The 19,534-nt window shown below is 47.6% G+C and overlaps 1 protein-coding gene across 2 annotated transcripts in view; it reads right to left on the minus strand.

Annotated features, from left to right (window-relative positions):
• Positions 1 to 19,534, minus strand: part of LOC119449360 (sushi, von Willebrand factor type A, EGF and pentraxin domain-containing protein 1-like) — a 224,195-nt gene that overhangs the window by 152,711 nt on the left and 51,950 nt on the right. For both annotated transcript variants that reach the window (XM_037712534.2, XM_037712533.2), the window contains exons 7-8: positions 11,591 to 11,684; positions 7,765 to 7,886 (exon numbers count right to left, since the gene is read on the minus strand). In XM_037712534.2, the coding sequence (XP_037568462.1) occupies positions 7,765 to 7,886; positions 11,591 to 11,684 (216 nt within the window). The remainder of the gene's footprint in view (positions 1 to 7,764; positions 7,887 to 11,590; positions 11,685 to 19,534) is intronic.

A 19,534-nucleotide genomic window follows, 5' to 3' on the forward strand; every position in this document is an offset into this window, starting at 1 on the left:
AAGCCAGGCGAACCCACCACCGCCGTTTCCGAGGTGTCCACGTCTTCCGTTTATTTAGTGTCCATTTCTAGAAAACAAGTAGGTAGAAGTATAAAAGCCATTTCTTCTTCCACTTCCATGGCAGACAATAGTTAGGCAGATTCCTCGTTGGCGCTCCATAATTCTCCTCGCACGTGTACGGTATGTTGCAGAAGTCGCGGGGTGCTTTTCTCGTCGCGACGATAGATTGGGAGCGTAGGTCTCACGTAGGACGCGCAGGCTTTGGCGAGCCCCAACACAAGGGCCAGCCCAGGTTTTAGCTGTGGTGTTCCCGTTGCCCCTTTGGTGTCCTGGAGGCGCCGACAATACGAAATGATGAAATGTTATTACAACTTGTAAATAAAAGCTATTAAAGAAATATCACGCCTAGGCACCAACCTGTGACTCAGCGCTACCGCGCCCGTGTGCGGAGAATTACAGAACGCCAACGAGGAATTTACCGAAGGTCGCAGATGACACGCGAAGTTGCGTAAAATGATCACTTTTCATGACGGTACGTGGGTCAAAGAATGAACATACCGCTCGAAATAATGCGATAATGAGCGCCACCACGCCGACAAACGTACGCAGACTAGATGGATCTGGACGAAAACGGCAGCGGCGGCCGCGGCGGTAGCAAAACAAATGTGAACAACTTGGACAGGCGCGGAAAAAAATTTCCGGCCGCTTTGGCCTTTCCGCCCGCTTGCCGCTTTCCAAGTGTGAACGTAGGCTTAGTCTGCGCGAGAAACGTCTCTTGTTTGCGATTGCGCCCCTACGGAAGGCTGGTAATTACTGTTGTGTTGTTGAATCCCAAACCAGCAATTACGGAAGGCTAGTAGTTGCTGTTTTGTTGTGGAATCCCAAACCAGGAATGTACACACGAAGGGGTTGATGACAGCAGTGAAATTCCACCGACTCGCAATAGAATGCACGAAACAGACAGCCGACAAGCATGAAGTGTTGTGCGCAGTACAGCGTAAGTAAACTCTTGTTGCAGACGCTGACAGTTCTCGTCGGAGTTCACGCGTCCTGAGAAATTGTTTATGCGCACTATGCACTGAATAATACCGGAGTTCATTCCTGCATCACTATAGTACACCAATCAGTCGAGATTCTGTGAGGTACAAGGCCGCTTCCTGTTTGCACCGGCGTAAGTGAAGCAGAAATGACTTGCACGCACTACTTTAAATGCGTACACATGCCATATCTATGCTGTGCGGTGAAATATTCTGTACATTTCTGAATCTGTTGACGTAAAGGCAAATGACGGCTGCATGCTCGCACACAGCGCAAGACACAGCGGCCCATGCACTTGCCGCAGGAAATGCAACCCTCTCGTATAAGGGAGCGAGGCGACGAAAGCTTCGAAAAAAAAAAATAATAAAGCCTTACGCGTTTTTGCGCGTATTTAAGTTTTCTAGCGCAAAGACAGCAGCGAACAAGTTATTGCTATGGGAGTAGGTATAGCCTGGTCACACGTACATTTTCACGCGTATAGCCGTCCTTGACTTGTGAAACGCACTTCGCCCCGACGAGGACGACGCCATCTACGCTTAACGGAAATTAACAATTAATGATGTCTTCTCCGATCGCACGGTGTCAATGATGCGTTTTCGAAGACTGGTCCATTCAGTGGCGCGATGAGAGACCGTTGCTCCAAACGCCCACTGTACCTGTCGTACTTACTGCATTTAATGAGTTTACTTTAGTTGTTACTTAATATCTTCACAAGCACACGCGAGGGGGGGGGGGGGGGAGGTAGGGGCGGTCCCATGTCTTTGATATACATGTCTAGAGTCTGCTTACACTACCGCTATTTATTATCGATCACGTGACCTAGAGGAAAGCAGAAGCTTGCCCCCCCCCCCCCCCCCCCCCCGGTCGGGCCGGTGAACCCCCCCCGAAAAAAATTTCTGGCTACGCCCCTGGCGGTTATCACTTTCTCTCAACTAACGAGTGTAATAACGATTGATTCATTAGACGCCGCTGATTCCGAATTCGATTGTTGATTTCATGGCTCGTAGGCCTAACGTGGATTAACTTGGCTGGTGAAGGCACGTAAAGTTGTTTACTCAAAATTAAGCGCGACAAATCGCTTGCTGCTAATAGAATAACCTCTCAATTGTAATTAAATGTAAAACCACGAAAGTCAAAATTACTCTTCTTATAAGATGGTATAGTTTATTTTATTATTTATAATAGTTTTTCTTTTACACCGTAGTGGCGCTGCAAACGCACGGCGCTATTCGCAAACGCAAAGCCCCATTCTAAAACTCTTCACTCCTGAAGCCCCAATGTTAACACCCGCAAAGCTCTTTGGGGCCTCAAACTTTTGGGGCCCCTATTCTAAAACTCTCTAATGCCTGGGCTCTCGACCCACGTCAATGTTCAAAAGACTGAGCTGTAATGTCCCACCCGCGTCAAAAATGTTTCCATCTCCCACCCCTCATGATATCTAACACTGATGTAGTTGTTGCTCGCTCTCTTAAAATTCGGCAGTAACACTTAAGACTGCTCATGTGTGGGAATGCGAAAGCATTACACCGTTTGTAGACCTCGCAACGTCATGCTCATTTTATGCACTGATGACGTGGCGCCACCTCTTCCCCATTTGCTGCGCCGTCACACACACACACACACACACACACACACACACACACACACACACACACACACACACACACACACACACACACACACACACACACACACACACACACACACACACACACACACACACACACACACACACACACACACACAAACTAAAGCTTCAAATGGTTCGCTGCCGCTCGTACCGCACCGTCTCGCAAGGCTGAAGGGTGCGTTAGAACCTTAGAACATAACGTTAAAAGTAATGCAACCCGAATGCGACCATAGCCAGTTGTCTGAGCTAAGTAGAAGTCTTCAAGAGCCCGCGTTGCAATCCGGTGAGTCCCCACAAAGATGGCGGGGAGCGCTCCTCGCCTCTTTTTGTCGTCTGCTAGCCAGATAACTTACAGGGACATGGAGGAAAGAAAAGGTTTATTCGATTAAGCCAAGTTTCTTTGCTCCTTCTGCACCTATTAACAGTTCAGTGTGCCTAGGCCTTCGATTCCCCCGAGGTGCAGCGGTGCACCCTGCACCCCCGTGCTCGATTGCACGGGGTGCAAGGCAAGGTGCCGCCGCGGTGCAGTGTACCCTTGAACCTTGCAGTGAGTGGGTGCAGCCTGGCACACCATAACTGGCACCCCCTGCACCTTTTCGTTTGTGGTGCCGTACACGTTTTCTGAATCGAACAAACTTAAACAAAATAGGAGAGGTCCTGACGTCACGTTTTTGAAGCCGGAAGTACAGATTTGTTGGTGTGCCACTTCCCTTTGCGCCTCCAATCCTCCAATCAGCTGGCCGGAGCAGATAGGCGCGAGCTTTGAACTTGCGCTGTTGCAAGCTGTCGACAGTGTGTGCTGCGGACGCGCGTCAGAACAAAGTCTTTGAGATTTCTTTAACAGTTTTGGTGAAGCAGACGCTCCTCTGTTTTGCGGTGGCACGTTCAAGAAAACGACGAAGACCCGCGCCGCGATTACTTGAGTGTCTGTGTTGCTGCCTGACACTCACACTCATGGACCCTAAATACAACTTTGAAGCTTACACACCACACTCCAAAGTCAGCTTGTCTCGCGAACAGAATGTGCTGCGGGAAAGACACGGGCCGAAATTACTTGTGTCACTTTTCAGAGGCATAGAGCAGCAGCGAGAGCTTCAGGAGCGCGGTTGCTATGGCAACGTTGACGTTTGGGGTACCAGTCCCCATGCTCCTTTGCGAAAAACAGCAGGTGACTTCCGCCACACTTTCTCCAGCACGTCTGTGCTGGCCGGGGCCTCTCCTACGCTTTCCTTCCACCATGTCCAGAGAGCAGCCAGATCGAAATCGTCCTGGCTAGTTCTGGCAGCCCGCGGGTAGCCAGAGCCGTCCAGCCCGAGTAAAACGAGCGCGCGGCGGAAGTGCGTCGCGCGGTGGGCGGAGCAACCCGAGAAAAAAATGTACGCAGAAACGCCTCTGGTATGGTATGATTCAGGTCCTGAAGATTAACCCTTAGGTTGACGCAGGCGGCTCCCACGTCGGGAAAGTAAGGTATAACCTTACCGCCGTGTTGTTCTGGACGGCCTGTACTTGATCTAAAAGAACTCCACTCGTCTCTTTCCTTGTCACAGTCTGTGAAAGCCACAGGCCAAAGCATATGGACCAGAGTAATGATGCCATTACACTTCTCACAATTGATAGGTACCACTCTTTCTGGATATAGCTTGCTAATAAAGTTTGGACTCTGGTAAGTTCTTCTCTGTAGCAATCTCAGAGTCACCGCGTGAGCTCTATTGAGCTTAGCGTGTGGCACTGTTCTGTTCATGTAGTAATGCTTCGTGACTTCACTATATGTAAGTTATCGGTCCCTTTTTTCCTCCTGGGAGATGTCTAAATATGCGCAAGCATTGTGCCACTTGCTCATCTCCACGCAGCCCGGTGTCATTATTAATGTTACTAAACCTGATCCGACCAGTACAAACGACAGCGCTGCGGCGACGCGAACTGCTGCGGATGGCGGTGCAAGGTGAATTGATGACACAAGCAAACTACTGCCAGTAGCGGCGCCAGGTGCGCTGATGACTTTCCGATCATTACAAGCCGTTATCGCTATTTAGCGCTTTATCCATCCGCGTTCAACTATCATGAACCGTGATCGGCCGTACTGCGGCGGCGGCTGCGTCTGGCGCGGTCGCGCGCGCCGTATCTTAAAAGCGATTTTGTGATGGCGACAGAGAGCGCCGACTGCTGACAGCTTCGTGGGCTCTGTGTTCTCGCCGCTACGTTGGCGTTGAAGAGAGACGCGTGGACCCCAATTTCGAAAGCGATCTGCGGTGGGGGCACAGTGCGGAGAGTGCTGCCTGCTCCCGCCGCTTCATTCGCGTTGAGGAAACTCGAAGGTGAATTCGCTCGCTGCTGCGGGCGCTATCTGGAAAGCGATCGTCTTATTGGACAGGCGGACGGGCGGTCAGTTTTGTTTTTTTCGTTGGGTAAGCATAGACATGCTTAAGCATTTAAAACGAAGGCGCTCTGGCTGGCTCTGGCAGCCCGCGGGTAGCCAGAAGTGGAAAATCGAAGAGGCCCACTGAAGACCCAAGCTGAAATGCCGATCCCTCTGCACAGTTGCTGCTGGCCACTGCACGTCGAGATCTTCCTGGCCCGCCGGAGTGGCTGTTACGACTCGCCTCTCGCCAAAGGCCAATTAAGTGTGGTGCGTGACTCATGCCTTGCATATTTTGGAGTGGCATGGAACCAGCCTGCCGAATTCAACTCCGAGACGTGATTTCTACGAGGCGTGTTTCTATCGTGTTTCGAGTGGCACTAGTGAACAGACTTGCCGTAGCCGATGACAAAGTAATATCCGGAATGAATGTGTGTGGGTGTAATGGTGCGCATTTAAACGCTGGCGTAAGTCCTTGTACGATACATTCTATTGAGTGTCGTGTCATCTGATAAGAAAGGACATCCACCCGGCAAGATTATCTCTGGGCGATGGTTGCTATGCGGCGTTGAAGAACTTTCCTCCAGTCCATAGAAGGTGCACAGAGCTTGCGCTCTGTGGAAGGCGCTGGGTTGCCGACCAATGAATGTGTCCCACCTTCAGGTACATTTGAAGACAGCGATGGCGTGCAGCGCTACCGAAGCAAATTGCTCTTTCTGGGAGCTTTGAAAATATTTCCTCCTGGCTGGAAAAGTCAGCGCAGCGGCGAAGGGAAGCTCTACGCTCGACAACGATGCGTCCACCTGGGGCAAGGGAATCAATCACTCGCCGGTAAAGAAGGCATCTTGTCACTCAACTAGGCGGCCAATCTGAACACGTTTGGGACTTTCACATGACTTGGGCCATGACGCTCCCCCGCCAAATGTCAAAGGGCTATTTTATTCTATTGTTATTTCGGGACTTTTAAGCGGCTCCGCCATGTACATCTCATCTCAATCGTTCACCATGTTCTATATAAATCCTTTACATTGTTGCAACCACAACGTCGTCGTCCCTGCCCGGTCGCCAGGTCCCCTGGGTGCCCATGGAACGTCAGCCTCGGTCACCTACCACTGAGTAATGCCGGACGGCAAGCTACAAAAGGAACGAGAATCAGCCGTCCTAGTAAGCCCCATTTGTACATTCATGATCTCTTGCATGCAATATTTCTTGATTGGTGCCTTGTTTGATGCATTTTGTTTAAAATAGAAATGGGCTAGTACGGACTGGCTTCGCTGCCCTCAAGCACTCCACTGCCTAAACAGTCTAGGATTATGAAAAGTGTACGTACATTGTCTGAATAAATCAAGACCAGTAATTCCCCTACAGATGTGCCGGTGATCGACTCTGTCCTCTACATAATTGCGCAGTACATCAGCTAGGAAGCGGCACCCATATATCCTTTTTGCAACAAATATACGCGTTTAATTGCAGATTTCCAAACATTCCTACGCAACTTACCTTGGTGTATTTATTTCAGAATAAAGTGGACCGACCATGTATACATATTTATAACAAAGATGGCCAATCCCATAGACAGTGTAGTCCGTGGAAACGTGGGGGGGGGAGGCTGTGCGCGAGATTGCCGTGCCAGCTATCGCGTCACTGCTTCGCGCTAGGGCAGAAACTCCATCTTTTTTTTTTCTTTCTTTTTGCGTGGCGCGTAGTGATAAGTGGATGCGCAAGCAAGGCCGAGTGACAAAAATTGACTGGCTATCCCGGCCCCGTGAAAGTGTGTGTTCAGCGAAGCTGTTAAAAACTACAACTGATGAGGGGGGTGTGCAATGCTTTGTACCTTAGCGTAATAGTAATAATGCTATCTTAGAGTAATGGTAGTAATGGTAATTTTTACATTCGCATTAGTTGATAGGCTGCTTATATTATATAAGAAAGGCTAGGGACGTCACTCCCCACGTCGCAAGCTGCTGTCGCCGTGGTAGCTTGCGCAACAGTAATCTTTACCGAGAAACGTATGCTACGTACGTGCTTCGCATTGCATGTTCGCGCAGGATCGCCTTATCATCAATTATGTAGTTCCGATGCTTCTTTTGAGTTTATTCTTTATTGAAACGTATGCTGTTCGGTATGTTGTATGCGGGATTCCAAAGAATGTATGCATTGTTCGCTTCACTTTGCTGAGTGCTTGTAGCCTGTGCCTTACGGGGGTATCAGTCATTGCATGTGGGGGTATGCGCCACTGATGGTGATAGTTTTCTGTCGACGTTACGTCGCGAAGAAATCCAGGGATCCTAGCCACGGACAGTTTCGCTGCAAAATGACATTTATATGAGCGCATACAGATTGTCTCAGTACGCTACCATTACGACCCGACTTTTGAGCATCCTAGTGAGCACATTTCTGAAAGCAACCGTCTTTCTTGGGAGGGGGGGAATGTATGGTTTGCACAATTGTTCATACTTGGATGGTAAGAACTAAAGAACACTCATACCACACCTATGCGACTTTGCTGAATCGAAAACCAGTGAAGCTGACATACTTTCCCGCCAAAGAGGAGCATACCACCGTAACACATGTGGTAAAGATTTATTTGTCGCTCAGCTAAAGAATTCTCTCTCCTCCTCCTCCGTCCGCAATTGTAGACAAGAAGTAGCGATTTATATAGTAGCAAGTGGTGAACAGGGTAGCTTCACAACCTCTCGCATCCCATTGCCACCGCGCCACGCACAATGCCATGACCTACCTTGGCATGTTATCTTTTGCTTAGCGTTCAGCCATGTCCCGTCTGCTAAGCATTTGCGCACTCCGTCGACTGGCTTCTTGGTGTCCCTGTCAACCAGGGCCCAGCCTTCCTTGCAGTGGTACCTGCGGAGTTGAGCAGCACGTTTCTTGTCGGTTTATGTCTCTGCAGAATACCAGCTGTAGGGGCTATGGCGTTGCACTGAGACGCAGGCGGTCGCGGGATCCAATCGCGGCGGCAGCATTCCGATGGGGGCGAAAAGTGTCCGCGTTTACCGAGCACTGGGTGCATCCTGAGAACCCCAGGTATATTAATCCGGAATTCCCCACTACAGCGTGCCTCATAATCATATCGTGGTTTTGGCAGGCAAAACCCCAGAACTTAAGTCTCTGCGGAAGTCTGGCACCAAAAATTTTCACCGCACGGAAAGTAAAACGCTGGGAAAACGCTGTTACTTTTTAACGCAATCGCGTTAAGGGCTCCCTGTCGCAGAAAATCCGATGTGGGTGACGGCGCCAGCGTCGGCCGAGTTGTCCGTGAGCGAACATTTCCGTATATATTTAGGTATTAGGTACTTGTTTATGCTACGCCTTGGTATATGACATGTGATATGTGCGGGTTATACCGCATATACCATATACCTCCAATGGCCACACCACTCTGTCGCTAAAGTTGCTCATACCTTGTCTAATATTCTTGACAAAGTTATTCCTCGGAATTTTGAGATGACAGCCCACAAACAAGTGTCATGAAACCAAACACCAGCAGCAAATGCCTTTTATGTTAAATCTTCTCAGACTCCTTGCCTTTCGCATCTCAATTATCTCTCTCTTCTCAGACTGAAATATTAAAAGTGCGAATGAATAACAGAAGCCTGAAAACGATGTAATGAGGTATTGCGCAGCTGTGCAATACCTCCGGGATCGCCCCACTTAAGAGGCCGCGTTTATACCAGAAAGTTCGCCTTCGTGCATAGCGTTCGCCGCCAGAGTTTCCCGGTATACATTACGGTTACATTAGCGCCAGTTGCCTGGAAGCGTGAGAAGCAGTCAGGGATCTTTGAATGCTATCGCGTTTCACTCTTAAAGGCGAAGCTTAAGCGTCCTCCCTTTTTTTTTTTTTTTTTTTTTTTTTTTTTTTTTGCAGCGAAGCTGTTAAGGGCTAGGTCCCCGAGGATCGTGTCACCGTGTAAAACACAACTATGTTTAGCAGCATTGGCTCGAGCGTCGTCGTGTTTTTGAGCGCACGGCCCCTCCTCCCTCCAGACCGGCAGAGCCCCCGCTATCTCTCGTCTCTCGCGCCCGTCGACCTTGTTTTATGCTACGCTGGCTCCTTATTTATGCCGACCTTGTTTTATGCCAGACTGGCTGGCTCCTTATTGCTCGTGTTGCTGGAGCCAATCGCGACAGCCGAAGTGGACAGTCCACTAAGTGGACTTTTACAGCATACTCCTGCAATTTTGGTCAAAGACTCTTGTCTGGGAACGTCGTACAAAAGCGTGAGGAACGCGCTGGGAACGCCATCGCCCGTGGACGCCGAGCCATGTCTTTCAGAGCCGGTCATTGTGTAGCCATCGTCTAAGTGTTAAAAAATACCCGATCAGGTTACTCAGAGCCGGCACCGAATTCAGCCTTTTTCCCGAGTACGTAGGGAAGGGGTCGGTTTACCATTTTGTAGCAAAATTCAACAAAGCAAATCCCCAATATAGCTAAACCCCAACATAGCAAATCCCACCAGAGCGCAGGGTGGAAGGGTTCTGACTTTTTTTTTCCATGTTTGACTTTGCGCGCGCTTTTAATCATGAAAGCGTACCGACTTGCTCATCTTTCACGTCTTTTGAAGCTTGATAAGTTTGTCGTACTACGACCGAAAAGTAGGAAAGGAAATCTATTGTTCTTTTTGGAGAGCTGTCGCGGAGAAACGGTTGCAAAGCTCATGACTGGGAGGAGACCGGAATGGCATTCGTCTATATATATGTATTTTTTTTTGCGGATTTAAACGCATCACAGGTAAAAACGTGTCAGAACCACAATATAATTATGCGGCACGCCATTGTGGGGGACTCCGGATCAATTTCTACCACCTGGGGTTGCTAACGTGCACCCAATGCGTGGTACACTGGTGTTTTAAGCGCGAAGTACTTTAGGGGCCCGGGCTGTCGGCGTCTAATGTGATTACATGTCGTCGTGGTCACGCACAAAAACAAGAGCTGCCGAAAACTCGCGTCTCGTTCACTTGGCATGGGGAAAAAACTTGGCATGGAAGGGTACGAATGTATGACTAACATGACTGATAGGTCATGACATCAATAACATTACATGCTTGTCAGCTACGTCACGATTAGCGATAATAAAATCACGTATGGCGCATACCCGCATCGGATATGCGGGTATGAGCCAGGGATATGCGGTAATTAGCAGAAACTCGTGAAACTCGCTTCCAAAACGCCAGTCTGGCGCCATTGCAGCGCAAGAGAGGGTTCCACCACTCCACAAGCGCTCGATTCCTCCTCACTTGTGCAATAATAGCACAAAAAAAAAAAAAAGGCAAACACCGGCGCATCACAGCTTCGCACTTCCCCAGTTTCCACGTCAGTGGAGCTGCATTAGCGCTGGATTTGAACTACACAAGCGCAGAATTTGAGCAGGATTGGAGCTACATTAAGCGCAGGATTTGAGCAGGCTTTGAACTACACAAGCGCACGGTTTCTTTCTCTCTTTTGCTCTCTTTTTCTCTCTCTTTCTCTCTCTCTTTCTCTCTTTGTCTCTTTCCTTCTCTCTCTCGCTCTCATTTTTCTAATGGGTAGAGATGTACGACGACCCGGTACTCGGTTGTTTATATCAGGAAAGGCGGTCCTATAGATATTTTCGAGGGTTTCTAGGAGCCCCTTGCCCCTACCACAACTTGGTGAAATAGTCAAGCATCCGCCGCTGCTTTGGGAGGCAGACGATTGCTGCCGCCAGGTACCTACCGGTAAAATGAGTACAAGCGCGCTCCCTGCCTGGTGCTTGGCAAATGCGGGACTTCCAGATGTTTGGAAGAACATCCACCTATTTATGTGACTTCGTTTTTACTCGATCTATCAACTAACTAGACCAACAACATGCCTTACTAGTTCGTTTTCACATCTGTCGCCTTTATTATTTGCTCATCTCTATGTGAAAAAAGGAGTATCTGGCGCTAATACATGGCGCCTACTGCTCCTTATTCTCCTAAGCATCATAAAAAAAGAAACAAAAAAAAATCACCGCCCCTTCCACCTCGTGAAGATGGTCGAACAGCGAAGCTGTGTTATACCGAGTGCTACATGTGCATGTGTTGCTTGTGATGCAGTTGCATAAACACAAATAAACACATAACTACAACAGGAACTTACTTTATATTGAAACGTTGCGAGGTGAGAAGAGGCAGCGACTTTCGACGCTACTCGACGAGTGTCTACTTCTCTGGTCGAAACCTGCCGAGCGCGTTCGCGCTCGGCAGGTTTGAGCAGAATTTAAGCAGGATTGGAGCTACATTAAGCGCAGGATTTGAGTAGGGTTTGAACTACACAAGCGCAGGATTTCTTGTGAGTAACTTGACCGTGACCAAGGGAAAGTCGGACATCTGCTCGGCGTTGGCGGAGTGCGGCAGCTTCAGCGGCTCGCACCGTATAGGATCGGCCCGTCGACGACTTGCCCTTTCTTGCAGTTCGCCCCCCTGTCCAGGATTTGATCCCTCGCCCTTGGGCTTAGCAGTGTTTTGAGCATTCCTTGCCCAGGCTACTCTTTTCGATCACAACACGTTAGGATACACTATGACTGTATTAGATCATGCAGCGTGTACTCACTGGCATAGAAAGTCGTAAGCCGATGGTCGCTTCTTGCAGTTACCGGGGCTGACTTGGAGCTTGTCGTTTACTTTGAGGGCTTGACACTCGACAACTGTGGTATTGGAGATCATTTGATGAGATGTGTTAGTAGGTGTTAGAATATTCATACACTTTTCATAAATTTTACTTCGGTTATACGTCACTGACAAGTATCGCCTTAAAAATATTAAAGCGTTTTCCAATATTATGAAACACTTGCGTGACCCTTATCTATATACTCTCGGTTAACGAGCACTATTTCCGGCCGCGCGTTTTCTTTCACAACTGGACTGCATTACTTATCCATTTTCATTTGCACAAATTTATATTCCTATTTAACCGATGCTCTTGAAACTTTACCTCCACATCGCTAAGAGATTCCCACTATTTGCTTAAAGGGGCCTTGAACCACTTTTTATCTAAGTTGAGAGAGACATTCGAAGTGAAAATAGGCTATTTCAGAAATACTATGCCGCAAAAAGTACTTGAATCCGTTAAGCACAAGCAATTGGTAATCAAATACGGCTGTGATCCCGTTCCGTCTTCAATGGCTTGCACTGCGAAGGCTACGGTGAAGTGGGGCGTGGCCACAAAGCTCCGCCTTCCAAATGTCACCGTGGCGCGCAGGTCAAATTTGATTTTGGATGTTCACGTAGACGCCACTACCTCCGATTCTGACAGCTACGACGCGTTAAACGTAAGCCAAACGCTGTTGTCGTCAGCGAGCCGCAGTGCGTTAAGCCAGTGGAACGTGGCGACACCACCCGGCGGCCGCGGTGTAGCCGGCCGCAGCTACTAATAGAAGCCACGTATTGGAATGCGCTTTATTACGAACTAAAGCGTCCAGAAAAGAGTGAGCATCGTTGCTTCTGTTGAAAAGAGAGCGTTTGAGAGAAATGTGACTTCGCGCTCCGCTTGCGAGCTCTACGCACCGCGTACGACAGCAAAACTTGGCTGAGATGTTCACAGCACCGTGTGCTATACCCGTGGACTATGTTACTTCACCAAGCCCGAGGGGTGGTTCAGGGCCCTTTTAAAGTGTTAGCCTTATGGCACATGGAGTTATTTCAGGACTTTGGGCGAACTTCGTACGGGGTTTGTAAAATACGCTTGGTGAGCTCTGAGACGCTTGTGCAAGTAACTTGCTGCACTCTTGAACCTTTTCGTGCTGGTGACATGTGCTCTCCAAAAATAACATTGCTTTGGTTCTCTCAGGCCAGCGAGGGAAATAAACCCCATAAACCAACCGAGGGTCTAGCAATTTTTATTTAGTTACTAACGAACAGTGACAGTTTGCCGGCACATCACATTTCCTCTAATCAGAGGCGACCCGCCGTGGTGGCGTGTCGCATTTCGATGGAGCCGAAAGTCAACAACACTCGTGTGCCGGGCATTGGGTGCACGTTAAACAACCGCAGGTGGTCAAAACTAATCGATAGTCCCCTACTAGGGCGTGTCTCATGATCTTATCGTGGTTTTGGTACTTAAAACCCTCAAAGTTATATGTATATATATGCATACAATGACGAATGGTTTCGTGCCAGACCCGAACGTATAACATTCAAAAAAGGAAAAAGACTAAGGTTATGGCATATCTTTTTACTGACATTTGAGAGTTGGCAGACGATAGAGGCAATGCATGCTCTGTCACGTTTTTTAGGCGACACGGGCCTGGACTCGTGCTTGTGATGGTACCACTTATGCGTTGTGTTCTTTCACCTCGTTCCTCCCATCATCATCCCCCATTGTGACTCCCTTTCTTCCCCTCCTCCCCTTCCCTTACGTAGAGTAGCAGGCCAGGTACTCCATTTTCCGGCGGACCTCTCTGCATTTTCCAATCGTGAACTTTTTCGGTAGGAGGACGGGCCTTCGTCGGAGTCCGACGAAGGCCGGTCCGTCGGCCGGAACGGCAGTAGAAAGATATGCCATAACGTTCGTCTTTGTTTCTTTTTGATGTTATATATATATATATATATATATATATATATATATATATGCACTTTTCACACTTTTCACAGTGCTTCCGTGGGCGCCGCCCTGTTTGATCAGGTGGGAACACGTCCCAATTGCCTGCCATAGCCGGCGTCCAGTACCTCTGTGTATAACGGCAGCGGATGACGAAAGTGTGGCGCAATGATAACACTCGCAGTCTGCGGCAATTAAAGAATGGAAGGAGCGAAAGCGCGCCCAAGTGAAAGCTCTCCTGAAAAAAGTCCCGCATTCCCATGGGCGTTAGTTTGTGCTGGAAAAAGAAAACGGAAACATTTTATTCACAACATCAAAACAAGACAAAGTACACCAGTGAGTGTTAAATTGAGCCTATTTTTCAGTTTTTCTCTTCCGCGGTTGGGAAAATGTGATACCATCGCACGTGGATGCTTCGCACATTCCTATAGGCTGTTATTTTATTATTTCTGGGGTTTTACGTGCCAAAACGAGTTCTGATTATGAGGCACGCCGTAGTGGAGGGCGCCGGATTAATTTTGAGCACCTGGGGTTCTTTAACTCCTATAGGCTGTCATGTTTCTGGTTCAGTAACGCTTTTCGATGCCATGTCATCACATTGTTTATTGCATTCACCGGAAAATGTGTCAAGTTCGCTACATTTATTTATGCCGTGCTTCGAGAATAAAACATATATGCATTGAAAGTTTTATAATAGCTGACAAAAAAGAAAGACGTAATACAGTTATATTACATTTGTTTATACGTTGTGTCTCGTGACGAAATGTTCAGCTTCGAACCTTACCCTAATATATGTGAACGACTGATTGATCGGCATACTCTCTAAAAATTGCACCAACATCGAATACGTGACTGTGAGTCTGCGTGATATTCAGTGAATGGGTTAGTGGAAATTACAGAAATCATACTTACAAACGTAAGCGAGGGCCAATAAATTTGCAGTGCTATCTAGCAATTGTACTTTTCTAGGAACTTTCCCTTTGATCAAAATAAAATAAAGAAAAACACACATTTGTTTCACCATAGCAAAACCTTGGTTTGAGTTAGATTACGGTTCTGCATTTCACTCCGGCTTTGGGGCGGCAAGAAACAGGGACGAATAATAATTCAGCAGATCCCACGCACCGCTGGAGTCGATGTTATGCGGAGAATTTTACTGGAAGCTGGCTACCTAGCATAGCTTGAAATTAGGCAAAGTGTTACTAGATGGACAGCACTATATACAGAAGCTTCAAGCACCTGTATGTATTGCTGTGGGCGCAATGAAATATCGGCTGAAAGTCAGCGCTTCGTCGGTCTCAGCCATGTCCCGTTGTTTGCGCTGTTACTCGAGCGTTTTCTTCAGACGTGTACCCACCGGCCCAAGTTGGCACCTTATTACAAGGAAGGGCGCGCAACAGGTTGTGCCTTATCCAAACCACGTCGACCTACACGGCTCGCCGTTCACGCTCCATCACGGAAAAACTTTAGGAGGAGCAGAAGCGCTTCTCTCCTAAATATCCCATGAGCAAACTGCCAATTGCGCTTTAGTCCATCTACGAGAACCTCTGCGTAAATTTTAGGACATTCCAGTAAGTAATGGCCAATGTCACCAAGAGCTGGACAATGCGCACACGACGATGATGAGCTACGTCATGTATTGATTGCCACACTTCCGCTTGTTGTGATCTCCAACCCAACAACCGAAGCCGCTCTCGATCCTCCACCGCACAGGGAACGAGACACGTCTTCACTGTTTTTCATTTTGCTTCTGCGAGAACGTATCTATATAAATGCCGTATAGACTTTTTTTTGGCTACTACTGCTCACTGAGTTGTCTCTTGTCATATTTTAGTCTTGCTGCTACCATACGTAGCAGTAGTTTGTACAAGCGCACATCTTATTACGCATTCTTTACATTTTCATTGTTTTTATTCCTCGGCTTACTTTTTCAACTAAACCTATATAAAATTGTTGTTTATGATTCGTACTTCCGAGAGGGATTGCAATTTGTATACCATGTGCTTCTATTTTTGCATTTAGTGTGTATAATATCCTCACTGCTTGATCCAATGTGGCCGCAGTATATATTGTAACTAAATGGACAGTACAGCGCCGGCTAAGTCTATCTGCCCGGGTCTTTTGTGCCGCCACTTCCTCATAATATACTACAAGACTTAATACGTAGGTGTACTCCATGGCTTTCTTGCAGAGCACTTCGCAGTATATAGTATATTGTTTCGTCCCCTCGATCTTAAGGAAGCTATTGGTTCCTTCAGTAGTTTCTTAACGTGTCGCGTGCCATAACGAAAGCAGCGTACTTTATTTGATGGATATGTCATGTTCCAGCCTCTGTAAATGTTTCTAAGTGTGATTGCTATCTTCCATAAATAAAGTCATTATTGCGTGGGTTTGCAGCCGGCCTTTTCTTTTATTGGAAGCACCGAGGCTCAGCACCTTGGATGCGTTTCATTGAATCCTCATAGAACCTTGTCATTACAAATTGCTATCGCGTACTTTCTCTGTAACTTGCACAAGTGTGTTTTTTACATAGCTTGGGAACGGTGAAGTGCAAAGACATAAATATGAAATGCAAAAAATCCTCCCGAATGCAGCACGAAGCCACAAAGCGGGTTTCTGGGTTTCCTTTGTGGCTTCGTGCTACATTCGGGCGGATTTTTACTTTCATGAATCTTCGTCTATACAGGCTTCCGCGGTACATAAATATCGCATCACGTTGCAGGGAGTGACACCAAATACGCCTGTAGGCGTGGCGCATTTAGTTTCAAGGGCGGGCACCGCGGCGTTCGATCACCTGGTGACGTGTCCATTGCTTGCCTCCGTGTTTACAATAAATGTACCAATAAACCACTGTTTCGGCGGATATCGTGGATGGCGACTGGGCGGACAGCACGAAGCTTCGGCAGCAGCTTCGGAGGACGTGTAAGCGCTTGCGGAGCTCATTAGGCCGTGTCCAAACGGTGCGAGCAGCGTATAAGGGGCTTGTACTGGAAGCGGGACTAGAAATGCATTCCTAGCTGTCTAAACTTTCCGCTTATGAATTAAATTAGTATTAGTGTATCTTGCTATTCTTTCTTTATTTGGCAAACATTTTGAAGCACCGGCTTGGCATGTCTTTGACTCAGTAACGTTCCTCGGCGCGGTCGCTACCTGATTGTTTATTATTGCGATAGCAATTATATGTACACTCCAAAGCGGATTTCTGCCGTCGCCGTGAGGTTCCGTGTGACGTGTGCCGCGCTCCGGACGCTGTATGTGCGAGTGAAAGGGCGCGAGGGACGAGCGCTTTCCCAGGGAGCGAACGCACGTCGGAGAGCAAACGCGCATTCTGCGCCGTGCTCCCTGAAGGGCTGTATAGAATGAAGCGTATTTTTCCTCCTTTACAATCATCATATATATATATATATATATATATATATATATATATATATATATATACAGAGCAAACACGACATCTTCCGTCGCGCGAAAGGCCGTGTGGGGAGAGAGGGAGGGAGGGGAGGCGACGTTTAGCTGCGGCACCAAATGCGTATTTATATAAAAACGTTGCGAGGCGAGAAGGTGGGTAAGATTTCCGACGTAGCTCGACGAGTGTCCCATTCTGATCTCATCGAAAACCTCCGAGCCGCCCCCAGAGGCACCGGCAACGGTCACCAACGCGGCGCGCGTTCGGTGCGAACGCGAGCAAAACCCCGTTGCTGGTGCTGCTGCATGTGCAAGTTTATACAGCTGATAAAACTACTATCCTTACTCCGTATAGCTCTCTACTAATTTGCTATCGCAATTAATGCTCCACCTTTCGGGTGAAACTGTGACAAAATTTTTTTTCTGCCTCATCGTTCGCCGGTGTGCTCAGCTGCGGTAAACTTGTTGGCGCCGCTCACGAGGCTTGGAATGTAAAAAAAAAATCTAAATTATATTCCGGGGTATTGCGAGTCAGAATCATGATCTGATTATAAGGCACGCCCTAGTGGGTTACTCCGGGTTAATTTTGAACACCTGGGGTTCTCTAACGTGCACCCAATCCACGGTATACGGTGTTTTTGTTTTTTGCATTTGGTCTCCATCAAAATGTGGCCGGGATGTGATCCGGCGACCTCGTGTTTAGCAGCGCAACACACCAACCACTAAGCAGCCACGGCGGATAAATCTTGGAACGTAGCTATTTTGTACTTTGTAATAGCTTGCAGCAAAGACGTGTTATCCCAATTCGTTCTGTGGGCCGTCACAATACGTTCAGCTTCCAGCACTCTTGTGCTGGTAGGTGTAGTCTGTAATCCATGCTTCGGTGCATTGATTCAAGAGTGCATCAAATCACTTATTCTGGATACGTCGGTGATAGAGTGGGCGTAAGTTACAGTGCGAGTTGAGATGGATGTGTGTACATAACGTGCGAGAAACTTACAATGTCAGGAAGCGGCGTTTCTACCTGTGTCATTGCGTAAGAAGCGGTACTCCCTCTTGGCAATGTTCCGGTGCAAAACTCCTTTCTTTGATGGTTAGCGGTACAATGCTGGCGGATGAGTAAATTTTTTGTAATCCCCGAGCAGGGGCCCCGGAACCGGGGGGGGGGGGGGGGGGCTGTCGCTTCCACAGGTTCTAAACCAATAGGGGCATGCCCCAACACTCAAAGCTGTTCCAACCGCCCCCTTCCCCTCCTACCACCCGCGAGGCTAGCCACTCCTTTGACTAGTTAAAGGGTGCGCCCTTCCTTCAACAAACAAAACAAAATTTTCTGGAAGCTAGTGAGTTTTCTTTATTATATGATATTCAGGAGATGCTGATGCCTTTAATCGGCGCCGCCTACTCCTTTTCACATAGAGATATGAAAGAAAACAAAGAATTAACCTACACGCGTTAAAGTTAAATGTCTACTCCAAATCACAATAGCACAAAGTCCAGTCACATAAGTACACTAATACCACACTAATACTGAAAGTCAACTCAGAAACACAGCAACGCATACTTCAGTCGTAAAGGTGCATTAAGGTAAACACAAAATCCAGTCACATAAGTACACTAATGCCGCACTAAATCTGAAAGTCAACTCAGAAAAACGGCACACAAAGTTCAATCACATAGGTGCACTAAAGTAAACACAAAGTCCGGTCACGTAATTGTACTAAAATCACGGCACATAGGACAGCATGGATTCGATTCAAATGAAGGTACATGAACCCAGGTTTTGAATTGACCAAATTTAGATAAAATTAAAAAAAAAATCCCATAGACTTTATCACAGATAAACTCCCTTTTAAATAGTTTCCGAGACTATTTCTCGCTCCTACTAATATTTGGAGGGTCATTAACGCTCATCTTTGCAACGAATATGTTGGCCAAAGACCTAAGATCTTCCTGAGGCTGAAGGGCCTGCGGTCTAATGTCCCTAAATCACCTGCTAAACGTTGTCTGTGTGTGTCATGTCGCGGACATTCTAACAGAAGATGCTGCACATCCTCATCCGCATGGCCACAAGTACTTTCGGGACTATCAGCTCGTGAATTTTTTTTGTAGAAAATGTTTTGTGTACGTGGTACCGAGCCGCAGACGGTGAATGAGTGTTTCAAAAGCTCTAGTTGTATCCAATGGGGACGGGATTTTGAATTTAAGTGGAGGGTCAATGTGAAATAAATCTGAAGATTTCGAGTTCTGATCAAACTGTGTCGCTTTGCAACCACGGACTGAGATCTGTCTTAGTATGTGCCGCAATTCTCCTTGCGTTAGAGGGAGACCGTATGTGATGTTATTAATATGCGCTTGTCTAGCAGCCTTGTCTGCTGCAACATTCCCAGGGATATTGCAGTGGCCAGGTATCCATTGGAGCATTATTGTGCGAGTTTTTGCACTTGCCTTTGTGAGTTCCTGTAGTGTCTCATAAACTAACGCTATCTTTTGGGAATTGCTGATGCCACCAGGAAGTGACGACAAAGCTGCTTGTGAGTCACAAAGGATGATCCA

The sequence above is a fragment of the Dermacentor silvarum genome, chromosome 4, assembly GCF_013339745.2.
Source record: "Dermacentor silvarum isolate Dsil-2018 chromosome 4, BIME_Dsil_1.4, whole genome shotgun sequence".
Taxonomy (NCBI): domain Eukaryota; kingdom Metazoa; phylum Arthropoda; class Arachnida; order Ixodida; family Ixodidae; genus Dermacentor; species Dermacentor silvarum.